The sequence below is a fragment of the Phyllostomus hastatus genome, unplaced genomic scaffold (genome assembly GCF_019186645.2).
Source record: "Phyllostomus hastatus isolate PE091 unplaced genomic scaffold, TTU_PhHast_1.1 phas_contig_948, whole genome shotgun sequence".
Classification (NCBI taxonomy): domain Eukaryota; kingdom Metazoa; phylum Chordata; class Mammalia; order Chiroptera; family Phyllostomidae; genus Phyllostomus; species Phyllostomus hastatus.
This window is the reverse complement of record NW_025333993.1, coordinates 7,065,727-7,079,062: the sequence shown is the minus strand read 5'-3', so window position 1 is coordinate 7,079,062 and position 13,336 is coordinate 7,065,727. Positions and strand designations below refer to the sequence as shown.

The 13,336-nt window shown below is 46.2% G+C and overlaps 1 protein-coding gene across 3 annotated transcripts in view; it reads left to right on the top strand.

Moving 5' to 3' along the window:
* MORC3 (MORC family CW-type zinc finger 3) overlaps positions 1 to 6,559 on the top strand; it is a 39,128-nt gene extending 32,569 nt beyond the window's left edge. For all 3 annotated transcript variants that reach the window (XM_045852565.1, XM_045852567.1, XM_045852566.1), the window contains 3 exons: positions 286 to 1,171; positions 2,463 to 2,620; positions 5,062 to 6,559. In XM_045852565.1, coding sequence (XP_045708521.1) covers positions 286 to 1,171; positions 2,463 to 2,620; positions 5,062 to 5,215 — 1,198 coding nt within the window. In that variant the 3' untranslated portion in view covers positions 5,216 to 6,559. The remainder of the gene's footprint in view (positions 1 to 285; positions 1,172 to 2,462; positions 2,621 to 5,061) is intronic.
* The last annotated feature ends 6,777 nt before the right edge of the window (positions 6,560 to 13,336 follow it).

Sequence of the window (13,336 nt, the reverse complement as noted above, 5' to 3'; positions counted from 1 at the left end):
CCTGGTTTGGGACGTGGGTGCACTGGAACGCCCAGGGGACAGCGGATGGAGAGGTGTCTGCAGCACACACCTGGTACTTGAACAACACCTCGACGGTCTCTTTCCTCATCTGTAAAAGAACGTAATCTCTGCTCCATTGACTCATTGGGCAGTACTATGTGATAAATACACCAGTGTCTTAAAAAATAAAGTTTTTATTCAAATTGCAAGGTAGACTATTTCAAGGTCATCTCTTTTGTCCATATCTGTATTTTATAATATTAACTTCTATTAATTTTTTTCTAGCATGAAACGGAGGCTTTCTACTCGTTCCTCAATTTTGAATGCAAAGCATCGGAAACTGAATAATCAAGCCTTTGAACACTCCGCTTGTAAGGACGACGACGAAGACGTCATCATCTTGGAGGAAAACAGCACTCCCAAGCCCGCAGTAGATCACGGTGTGGAGGTGAAGTCTGAGCAGAGCCACACGGAGCCGGGTGGTGTTCAGGCCGAGCCTGTGGGCGACATGGAACCTGGCGGCCAGACTAGTTCAACAGGCACCTTACCGTCCGCGTGTGATCAGGCCGCGGCTGTGGCCACCCAGACTGAAGTGCCAGGTGTAGTTGTCAAAAAGGAAGAAACTACTGAAAATGACATAAATACGAGGAATGATACGGCTACGCTGTCATCCTGTGCGGAAGCCGAAGGAAAGACGTACGAAGCCCAGGAAACCTTTGATAAATCGGTGGGTGATGCTGGGTGCCAGTTAAATGAACTGAGAAATGAGGTGCTTCTAGTTACCCAAGAAAAAGAAAATTACAAAAGACAGTGTCAGATGTTTGCTGACGAAATCAGAATGTTAAAACATAGGATACTGGAAATGGTCAACAAATACGTGAAGAAGGAAACTTGCCATCAGTCTACTGAAACTGACGCTGTGTATTTACTTGAAAGTATTAATGGGAAATCCGAAAGCCCAGACCACGTGGTATCTCAGTATCGGCAAGCTCTGGAAGAAATAGAAAGACTGAAGAAACAGTGCAGCGCTTTGCAGAATGTAAAGCCCGAATGCAGTCAGTGTACCAATAACGAGAGTAAGACTGAAATGGACGAGATGGTGGTGCAGCTGGACGATGTGTTCCGACAGCTGGACAAATGCACTGTGGAGAGGGACCAGTATAAAAGTGAGGTGAGTCTTCGGCTTCCTGCTGGTCCTGGGGCTCCAGGGGCACCCGAGCCTTCACTGCCAGTGGCTGCATTGGGACCGGGGTCACTTAGTATTTCCGTTTCTTGACTCTTCCTCCACTGCTTCTCAACTGGGGGCTGGTCCTCCTGGGGGCATGTGGAAGCTTGGGGTGTTATTTGGGTTCTTGAATGTTCTTGAGATAGACGGGCATTGCTGGAATTGGATGGGTGATGGCCAGGTCTGGTAAGTGTCCTGCAGTGCACAGCACATCGCTGGGTCGCTTTGCTGGACAGCGACCATCTGTGGTCTGAGATGGCTTTCGGGGCCAGGCGGCAGGGGGGAGGCAGGTGCGGTTCCTGAAGGTCACTTATGTTCCATCTGTTCGGACTTGGTTACCTGGCTAGTGGGTGCCTTGGAACTGTAGTCTTCATTCAGTGTTTGTCTGTTTGTTTGTTTAATTTTGTTTTGTTTGTTTATTGAGGAGAAAACCGTAGCTATCAGGAGACAAGTAGTAGCCTCTGCACATGCCCCCAATTCAAATTGGGGTAGCCGCTACTGCTTCTTTTTTTTTTTTTAATCCTCACCTGAGTATATGTTTATTGATTTGAGAGAGAGAGAGTATGGGAGAGAGAGCCATCGATCGGTTGCACCCTTACTGGGGACCAAACCTGCGACCTCGGTATGTGTCCTGGCTGGGGATTGAACTCACGACCTTTCGGTGTACAAGACGATGCCCCAACCAACTGAGCCGCTCAGTCAGGGCTGGAGAGCGCCTTTTTAAAGAGCATCTCTGTTAGGTGCCCTGTTTACGTGGTGTTGGAAAGGAGGGTTTCTCTGCAAAAAGAGTTTGGAAACAAGTACTGCCCGTTCTCGGAAATGCTTCTACCCGACTGCTCCGTCCGGCTCCTGTCTCCACGTGTGGCTGGCCTCGGAGCTAGGTGGCTGGCCGTGCCGCAGACACTGCCAGCTTTGTGCTATGACTCGGAGCTGCTGGGTGCGGGGAACGGACGCCACTGGGATGGCAGCAGATTTTAGGCACTTTTCTCTGGGTTTTCCCGTGGTTTTTAGGTGCCATTTGTTTTCCCTGCCGTGGTGATTGGCACTTTGGGTCCTTTCCATTGAGAGAGATGTACGGTGAGATTCAGCAGACGAAGCCTAGTTTGTAGAGAGCTGGTGGAGGTTCTCTCTGTTTTTTATGGTAATTTTCATCAAGTTGGTTTCCCACTTTTCTTAGCTTAAGTTTATACTTTGATAGCATTTTTAAAATTTTATAGTTAAATCAATTTTTTGTCAGGTTGAATTATTGGAAATGGAGAAGTCACAAATCCGTATACAGTGTGAAGAACTGAAAACCGAGATTGAACAATTAAAATCTGCAAGTCAGCAAAAAGGACCCGATGTGTCCACCTCAAGTGCTGCTGAGGAGTCTATGAAGTACGCCGACGGGGAAAGGTAATGCCGTGGAGCGGGCCCGCGGCTGCGGCCTGGCTGCGGGGCGGGGCGGGGCGGGGCAGCGAGCGCGCACCTGACCGCTCGTCTCTCCGGCCGCTGCCGCTGCTGGCTGCCGGCTGCCGGCGTCCCGGCGCTGAGCGTGGGAGAAGTGCACGTCGTCACGCTTCCCTTCAGGAAACTAACAGTTGGGGTTCAGCTTAAGTGAAATAGGAGTTTTGAAGGAATGAAGCACTTGGTCGGTCAGAGCGGTTTGGAATGCTGGGTTCCCTTTGCACGGGGTACCTTGGTCCTCATTAACTGTTCCGACGAGCGCAAACAGACGATGGGCGAGGCGTTCTCCCCGGCGGGCGGTGGCGTGGCTCACACGAGCTCTGGCGAGTGTGCCGGGTGGTGAGCACGCGCCGAGGGCTGAGACCTTTTCCCCGCCAGAGTGCCGCGAGGGCCGCGTCGGCCGGGTTCCCAGGTGCCACTGCCCGTCTCGTGCGGCACCGCTTCTCCATGGGCTGCTGTCCGCGTTTTAACGCCGTGTCTTCCCCAGTCCCAACCTCTAGGAGGTCCCGAAGTTACTTAAAAAAAAAAAAAAAGCCGTAGTAGAAGGGCTTGATTATTAGAAAGACGTTCTGTGAAAGCAAGAACACAGCAAAGGAACGATGACCCTCCCTCAGTCAGATAAAAATAAGATGGGGGCCGTGCGCTGATGCGTTGCGTTCCCGGGAGCCGGGGAAGCCGAGGTGAGGGGGGGTCTGTGCGGGGGCTCGCCTGTCGGGAAGGGGGCCTCCTCCCGGGCGCGGCAGGCCCTCGGCTCCCCAGGGCGCCCTCCCTGACGTCGGCCGCTGCTGCGCGGGGCAGCTGAGGCTGGGGAGCTTGAGCGGCCTCCGTTCACGGAAACAGAAGGAATGCAGCGCTTCGCACGGGCACGGAGGGGAAGGTGTGGGGAGCGGCCCCCAGCTGGTGTTTCTGCAAGGGAGCACGGGCATCTCTGGTGCTGGCTGTAGAAACGCAGGTCCCCGAGCTGCAGCGCAGCGTACGGCGCCTGCCGCCGGAAGCAGTCCCGCCACATGCGGCCCCTGACACTCGAAATCGAACGGATCTGGACTGGGACATGCTTTCAGTGTAAAATACATTCTAGAGTTCGGAGCCCTGGTATGAAAAGAAAAGGAATGTAAAATACCTTAGTAAAAATACACTTTAATAATATGATGAAATGAGATTTTAGTAACATGGGGTTAACTAAAATGTATAACTAAAAGTGTTTCATTTCACTTATCTGAACTATGTGAACACTTAAAGTTGCGTGTGCAGATCACGATATTTCTCCTGGACTTCAATAATAGGGGTCTGTGACCTCTCTGGTACACAGGAATTAGCTGGAGACCATCAGAGACCTAAAGGATGGGTCACAGGGTCACGCTAGTCTTCTCTCTGCTGTTCGTGTAGATGGTTTTCGGCTCCGAGGAGGGCGATATTCTCGGTGGGACGTGGGGTGGTTGGTAGTGTCTGCAGAGCAGGCCCGAAGAGGGTCTGGGCCCTGGCCCCCCCCCCCCGTGGGAGGTGGGAGGTGGGAGGTGGGCGATGGGCCGGGAAGTCCAGTCGAGCGCAGCTGGCCTGAAGGTGACGTCAGATCCGACCAACGTCTGGCCCTGGGCGATCTGACCAGGCAGGCCAACAAAACAGGTTCCCAGCCCCCTTTCTGTACACTGCTGACCCAGAGATGAGTGTCCTCCCCACTCAGAGGTGTCCTCCTGCGGAGGGAGGTCAGTGTCTGGGCACTGCGCGTGGACTCTGAAGCTTGTGGCTGTAGGTGTTGACGGTCTGCAGTGTTGGTGTTCAGGTGCGTGTACTTGCACGTGGAGAGAATGATCGTGGTGACCATATCCAGGACTCCTCCGTGTTTTCAGCAAAACAGCTTCCTGTAAATGTATTTTAAAAAACGGGTAGTCAGTGATCTTTAGCATGAAGTCTTACATTTTTAAAAGTCTTGTTTAACATTACTTAACTGAATGTCTTATAAGCTTATTTGACCACAGAACTGTTTGTTTTTCCTCTCCTGCAACAATGGGCCTCTCCTAGAACGTGTTTCAGGGACAATTCAGTTTGTTTTCCTCAAAGGGAGCTGAAACCCAAGGAAATGTGTTCTTAGACCAGTTCTCTCACTAGTGTAGCACTGTTGTTGTCTAGAAGATTTTACGTTGTAAATAGCATCTTATAATTTACATACTTTACCATGTTTTCTCCAGTCTCAAATCAAAACTGTATTATTTGGATCCAGAGAGAGCCTCTAGTATTAGGAAACACTACTGACCAGCAGATACATAAATACTACATCGAGTTATGAATCATCAAATAAGTGGGTTAATGTTTCCCTTAAATATTAAGCCCCAGATGAATATCAGACTGTATTACTGTGTCCGTCTAATAAATGTAATGTTTGTTATTTGCAGCTTCAAACTGCGGTCTCTCCGAGTTAACGTGGGACAGCTGCTGGCCATGATCGTGCCCGACCTCGACCTTCAGCAAGTGAATTACGACGTGGATGTCGTTGATGAGATTTTAGGGCAAGTTGTCGAGCAGATGAGTGAGATCAGTAGTTCTTAAAGTATATTTTATATGAGATAATAAAATATTTCCTCTGTTCCTTTGGTTGTACTGCTTTGAAAATGTAAACAGTTTTATGTCACAGCTGTGGTAGGTGACAGGCAGAAGAACCACAGTCGTCACTGTACCCTGTGCATTCAGGTGCGGCCACAAACTCGTGGGCACGTCATCACTCCTTCCAAAATGCCCGCGAGTCGTTGATTTTGAGCGGCTGAATAGCTAACTCATGTTCCTGGTATAAAATGTAAATATTTGTAATTAAGTCTGCACATATTTTTTTATTGCCCTAGCAGACGTAATAAGCGTCTTTCACCGAGAGGTTCTCAGGGTGCTCCTGACCTTTGTGCAGTCTTTTTGGTTTCCCAAAGTGTATTTTTATCCGAGGGCGGGCTGTGCCGCAGTGGAGACAGGCGGGCTGCCTCGGCTTCGTCCCGGGGCAGGTGCACGGGCGCTCCACCCCGTGGAGGGGCACCTCTGATGAGTCGTGAGGGCGTTGAGCATTAATGTTTCTTTACTGTAAATTCTTATCTCTGGAAACATTTTATTCACAAAAATAAGGTAAGCAGCAACTTCTCCATCCATTTTGCTGGGATATTTTCTGTGCTGAGACTGCCAATCATGATTCAAGTGTTTTTATAGGACACGAAAAGGGTGTTCAGGACACGAAAAGGGTGTTCAGTATAAAAAAGTATCAAGTATTCTAACTGCCTCACCATGTTTACGTTGAAGCCCATTTTTGGCTGCTTAGCATGGAGTGGGCATGGGAATTAAATATTTCTTTTGTGAAATTTCCTGTACAGCCTTTTATAGGATCACTCCAGGTTAACGTGAGTTGAGGAAGACAATCTTTCTCGAACAGTACTGCATACCTTTTATTATATTACAGTCCTAAGTGTTTTATATCCTGGAGTTAAGCAGCAAATTGTCCTAGGATTATAGTATTACATCCCATAAAAATTAATGCTTTATTGGTTCCTTGTTTTGTGCAATTTCAAAGAGATGGCTTTCTATTAAATATAACTGTGTATATGTAATTAATTTTCCACCACTAAAATGCTCATTATTTTTTCAAAGTTTTATCATTGCTATTTATTTTTACTTTGTTTCTGAACATTTAGTACATGTTCTTTTTTGTATGTATGCTTACTTACTTGTGCCATGTATAATATCTAATTTTTACTGTACATTTTGTTCTAAAAAAAGCAAATAAATGAAGATTGTTTTATTTGCTCGATAAAGTAATTGAAAGTGTATTTTTGGTATGAAACTGGTTTTCTGTTACAATTGTATCTGCCCAAAATTTAAAATATCTTGTAATAAAATAAAAATATATATGATGGCTAACTCTTCAGATATTACTTTTAAAGAATTCTATATTCAGATTATATTTTGAAAACTAAAATTGTGTGCATTAAGACCCTACCCTAAAGTTGAACTTATTTTACTCTATTTTTAAAATATTTTTTTAATTCATTTTTAGAGAGGGAGAGAAAAATCAATGTGTGGTTGCCTCTCATGCGCCCCCTACTGGGGCCCTGACCCGGCCGGCAACCCAGGGACATGCCCTGACTAGGAATCGAACCAGTGACCCTTTGGTTTGAGCACCAGCCCTCAATCCACTGAGCCACACTTGCCAGGGCTCATTTCATTATATTAATTATAATTTATATTAGAAGACTAAGACTATCTCCATTAAAATTCTGAGGCTCGTGTTGCGTGTGTATGCTCATATTTGACACTTGAAAGGAAACTTTCTGTATCTAAATCATTTAAAGAAACCTTGTGTGAATCATAACTACCTAGAGCAGGCCTAACTTTGTGAATATTTATGTAGCAGTTATTTCTGGAATTTTCTACTTTTTCCTTTTGGTCAGGTATATTCTTGCAAAAATATATGTATGTTGTATGGACATTTGGCTTAATGGGAAAGTTAGTCATAGGGTCAATAGGAGAAACTTATTTGTTGGGAGCCACCCTGCCTGGTTTCAGGAGCTGTAACCCCCCCATGGCTAAGGCTGAGTGAGTGACCTCTGGACCAGAAGCCACTAAGGAGACACAGCTTATCTCCCTGGCAGGAGCACCGCTTCTGCTCCTTTGTCCATAATTAGCCCCCAATGTTTGATCAGTTAGCTGATGACAGGTAAGATTCCCCAAGGGGGGATGACCTAAGACAGGCATGATCACATGGAGGCTCCAGGGAAGGACTTGGGGGGCTACAGAGAAAGGGGGTGATGGACCCTCGCCCCTTGGCTTTGACATAGCCTGAGTCCTCATTTCTGCCTGCGAGAAGTCTCCTAGTTTCTTAGCTATCTTGCCTCTGCCTGACTTAAGCCTGAAACAATGACAGGGCGGTGCAGCCCTGTGCTGGAAAGGGCAGGTTCCCTGGGTAATGAGGCCTAAGCAAGAATACGTAAACTCCTGTGAAACCTGCTTTGCTAAGAATGCTCTTCATTAAATGATAAAGGCCCGAGCAGGAAATGAGTTTGCTTCCCAAGGTTTTGTAGCCTTTTAGCTGATAGACCCTGACTCAGAATGAGCCCTAATAGTTCCTTGTGTGCTATCTATCGTTTGATCCTTTCTGCCTGACAATGATTAATAAGCTGTACCTGTATTCCTGCACAAGTTAAACCAATAAGAGTTTTCTAGGCAAGGGTCCATGGTGTTCTCCTCGAGGGAGTGGCCAGGCCGCTCCGAGGCGCCCTCCCCTTGAGAGGGTAGCCATGCCGTCCCTTTTCCCCCACAGGACTCTGTGGGCCGGTGTCCGCGACACTGGTTTGCCACGTTGGTTCTTTGGAAGTACTTGCTTATTTTTCACCCTTAAGAAAACATTGCCAAGTTCTGATTCTTTGAAAATACAGCTGACAAATGTTAGCAGAAGCGACATGGGCTTTCATGGCACGAATACCATTTAGGTACGGATCCTTATCTTTTTTGTGAAGCTAAATTTGTAAAAGTCTAGTGTATGAGGGCATTGTTGCTTAAACAAATTATTATTTTTTAAGTATATTTTATTGATTATGCTATTACAGTTCTCCCAATTTCCCCCCTTTATTCCCCCTCCGCCCTGTATCCCCCAGCATTCCCCCTTAGTTCATGTCCATGGGTTGCACATATAAGTTCTTTGACTTCTCTGTTTCCTGTACCAATCTTTACCTCTCCCGTCTATTTTATGCCACAAATTATGCTTATTCCCTGTACCCCCCCATTCTTCCCCTCCCCACTGAAAACCCTCCATGTTTTGTCCATTTCTCTGATTCTGTTCCTGTTCTGGTTGTTTGCTTAGTTTTTGTTTTCATTGTTTTTGTTTTTGTTTTTTTAGGTTCAGTTGTTGATAGTTGTGCGTTTGTTGTCATTTTACTGTTCTTAGTTTTTGATCCTCAATTTCTTAGATAAATCCCTTTACCATTTCATATAATAAGGGCTTGGCGAGGATGAACTCCTTTAACTTGACCTTATCTGGGAAGCACTTCATCTGCCCTTCCATTCTAAATAAAAGCTTTGCTGGAGAGTAATCTAGGTTGTAGGTCCTTGCTTTTCATGAGTTCAAGTACTTCTTTCCAGCCCTTCTTGCCTGCAAGATTGAGAAATCAGCTGATAGCCATATGGGAACTCCTCTGTAGGTAACTGTCTCCTCTTGCTGCTTTTAAGACTATATCTTTATCTTTAATCTTGAGTAACTTTATGTGATGTGCCTTGGTGTGTTCCCCCTTGGGTCCAATTTCTTTGGGACTCTCTGGGCTTCCTGGACTTCCTGGAAGTCTATTTCCTTTGCCAGATTGGGGGAGTTTTCCTTTATTATTTGTTCAAATAAATTTTCAGTTTCTTGCTGTTCTCCTCACACCCCTATAATTCAGATACTGGAACGTTTAAAGTTGTCCCAGAGGTTTCTAAGCCTCTCTTCATTGTTTTTGAATTCTTATTTCTTCATTCTGTTCCAGTTGGATGTTTCTTTCTTTCTTTTGTTCTGAATCTGAATCGTTGCTTTGAGTCCTGGTTTCCTTCCTGTCAGTGTTGATTCCCTGAACATTTTGCTTTATTTCACTTTGGGTATCCTTCATTTGGCAACCGAGCTCAGTCAGTTCCGTGAGCATCCTGATGACCAGGGTTTTGATTGGCACATCAGATAGGCTGGCTATTTCCTCATCGCTTAGCTCTTTCTCTGGTGTTTTGCTCTGTTCTTTCATTTGGGCCACATTTCTTTGTCTTGGCACGGCTGATAAGTTGTAAGGGGGCGGCGGGGCCTTATGTATTCACCAGGGCGGGGCAATCCCCTTTGCTGCGTTGTGGCGCTGTAGGTTGGTCTGGTTGACTGTTTCTTTAATCCCTTAGTTTTGGACTTCTATGCAGTTTGGGCACTTCTGGTTGGTGGTGGTTTTTAGATTGGTCGTTGTCCTCCTTTTGCTTGTATGAGGAAGCAAAAGGTTTCTACCTACACCTCCATCTTGGCTGCAACTTAAAGAAATTATTTTTTATTGTACTTTTCCCATTACCATTTCCCTCCATCATCACCCCCCCCCATCACCACACTGTTGTCCATGTCTGTACGCCCCTTTTCCTTCTTGCTGGACCCCTCTACCCCCCTTCCCCCACCACCGAGCTGCTGGCCAGCTCTCTCTGAGTCTGTCTTTTGCTTTTTAGTTCAATTTGTTCATTAGATTCCACATATGAGTGAAATCCTATGGTGTTTGTCTTTCTCTGACTTAGTTCACTTAGCGTAATGTTCTCCACATCCATCCACACTGTTGCAAAGGGTACAATTGTCTTTTTTACATCTGAGTAGTATTCCATTGTGTAAATGTCCCATTATTGTTTTATCCACTCATCTGATGGATACGTGGGCTGTTTCCATATCTTGGTGATTGTAAATAATGCCGTAGTGAACAGTAGTGTTTTGGGTTTCCTCAGATAAATTCCCGTAAGTGGAATCATAAGGTGGTTCCATTTTTCATTTTTTGAGGCATCTCCATGCCACTCCCCACAGCGGCTGCACCCGTCTGCATTCCCACCAACGATGCAGGACGGTTCCCGTTCCCCACGTCCTTGCCAGCACTTGTTATTTATTCATTTATGGGTGACAGCCATTCTGACACTCGTGAGGTGACATCTCATTGTGGTTTTAATTTGCATCTCTCTGATTAGTGGCATTGAGCATCTTTTCATAGGTCTGCGGGCCATCTGTATGTCCTTTTTGGGTAAACTAATTATTTTTTATTTTATTTTATTTATTTTTAGAGAGGGAAGGGAGAGAGAGAGAGAGAGAGAGAGAGAAACATCAATGTGCGGTTGCTGGGGGCCATGGCCTGCAACCTAGGCATGTGCCCTGACTGGGAATCGAACCTGCGATGCCTGGTTCACAGCCCGCGCTCAATCCACTGAGCTATGCCAGCCAGGGCGTAAACTAATTATTTTTAAAACAAAAACAGCATGAGGAAGTAAACCAGAATAGTCCACAGTCCCAACAAACAGGATCCGCTTCAGTCAGCTAAGGCCACAAAGTTGGTAGAAGCTGCATGTTGGCACAACAGGCAGGAGTGATGTGTCGTGGATATGTCCATCACTTGAGCCCCCCATTCCTGATGTACAGGTGCTGCTGGCGACCGCAATGGCCTCAGACGCTTGACTCTGGCTATCACAGCCGATGGGGTCATTAGTGGTCAGTGAGGAACAATGAACGTGGCATACACGGGCGGTTGTCACCACCAGCTGCGTGTTAGAATCACCTGGGGAGCTTTCTGGACTCCCAGTGCGAGGAGGATGCGCCCCGTGCTCACTAAACCAGAGTCTTTGGGATTGGACCAGATGCCAGTGTTTTTTTTTAAATTGTTTTCTTGTTCAATTACAGTTGCCTGTATTTTCTGCCACCCCCCCATACCAGTATTTTTTTAAGTCTCCCTTCCCGGTGTGCCTTCAGAGCCCAGAACTATTCATCTATTCCTTCCAGTGTAGAGGCGCATTTACAGACATTGAACCTGGACGGCTCCTGAAACGAGCCCAGAATCAGCACGGCCACTTTCTCACTGGGGTGAGCGAGTCGGAGGGAGGGAACCAGTTGCTGGAAGGGGAACAGGATGGTGTACAGTGAAAAGACCTCCCCACCCCCTCCCTAAGGGTAACGGCCACTGTGTTTTGTATGCCCTAGAAAAGATCGGTTGGGGGCATGTACACACAGTCATAAGTGTGTGTTCAGGTTTTGTTCAAGTTTATATCTTTATACTCGATTACATATTTGTATCAAATTTACACAAAGGTGTTACACCATGTAATCGGTTACATATCCACGACTAGTCACATTGTGTGATATGTTCCTAGTGCTCATTTACTTCTCATCTGATGTTACAAAAAAGGCTACTATGGAAGTTAGCAGATGCGCACCACACACACCTTTTCAATACATCCAGAGTGTGAGTCCCCTGCAGTGAGTATCGATTGGTAGCTCGAAGAGTGTCTGCTATGTCCATTTTAATAAAGCTGCAGACCAAAACGGTTGCAGGAACTGATACTCCTAGGAGAAATGTATGTGCATGCTTTTTCCTTTATCTTTCCATCAAACTTAACTTTTCCTAATCTGACAGGTGAAAAAAATTGTCTCCCGTTGGACATGTTTTCATGGGTGTTATTGGCCATTGTAATTTCTTCCGAATACTACATCATATTCCTTGCCTGTTTTCTTTTGGGCCCATTGTCTTACTGCTTTAAAGGAGTTCAAAGCTCGCGTCAGTGTGGCCCATACATCGCCCGGACCACGCCCAGCTTCCAGGAAGTCCACAGGTTGTCTTCTTTAAACTGACTCACTGGACTCATGTCTTTCCATATATTTATCTTTCGGACATTAGCCATGGCCCACAAAAGGAATGCCATTCATAGGTGTGGTATGCAGGGAAGTATTTGTTAGCTTTTTAGAATTAAATTTCATGATCACAAATTAATTTCCATAAACTGCCCTGTAGGGAGGAAGTCAGGACCAGGGGAGTGAGTATCTTGGTCCACTCAGCCATTCAGATACACTTATGAAATGAATACAGCCATAGAGTGGATTTAGTGATACAGAACGAGTGTGAATCACAAATTAGTTTCCTACATAAACATTCTAATGAGATGTGAGTAAACGCTACTTCCTATTTCAAACATGCAAGACAAGTTAACCTCAAGGTTCAGTGTGAATTTCCACAGCAGTCAGATCTCAACATCACGGTAACAATACACAGACTCAGTTTAAACCTGATTCGGCTGCATCTTCCAGACAAGTGGTAATGGTGCTTTTAGATTCACAGCGTTGAGTACGTGAGTCAACAGTCTTCCTCATCACCCACGGGTTTCCCGGTTAAATGGCCTGTGTTTGGGAAGTTTGTATTGTGATGTGAACCAAGACTCACTTTAAGTAACTTGGGCTCATAGTTTTGTTTTTCTGTGTAAGCACTTGTTCCCTTTTTACTCCCTGGGGTATGGACCGTTTCTCAAAACGTCATGTTTGTGGAGGTGTGGAAACACGGTAATGCATTGTTCCTTTCCTTCCTTCCTCTTCTTTCTTCCTTTTTCTTCCTTTCTTTCTCGAGAAAACACTTGGCACAGCCCAGAGCACCACTCGGGGCCACAAGCTCCAAGCAGGGATCCATATCAGGTCTCAAAGTTTTTCAGAAAGCAAGACAACTCCTTCGTGTATATTTAAGCCTGCGTCTTAACTTTATAATCCACAGCCTAGAATCCTGGCATCTCAGGAGATGGTCAGAGGATTCATTTGTGAATTGACAGCACAGGTCAGAAATTTGGAGAATCCTGATGGTTCTGAGACACATTGAATCCTGGGCTTTTTTCCAGGCCAGACTGATGGTCAGGTTCACATGGGAGCTTACGAAGGTGTAGACCCCTGGGCCGCCCCGCTGTGTGGTCCGAATGAGTGGGCCTGGGTGGGGCAGGAATCTGGGTGGCAGATCACCCTCAGCATGGATTAGTCGTCCCCAGTCCAAGCTCTCTTCAGCCCTAGCCATGACTGAAGAGAGGCATCTACAAGCCACCCGTCTGCATTACAGTATCCTAGCTTCCTGCAGCAATGAGGCTTACGGGTCTTCTTGTCAACACGAGACATCTGTTTGTAGACAATTCCCACACCATTCCTAAAACAGG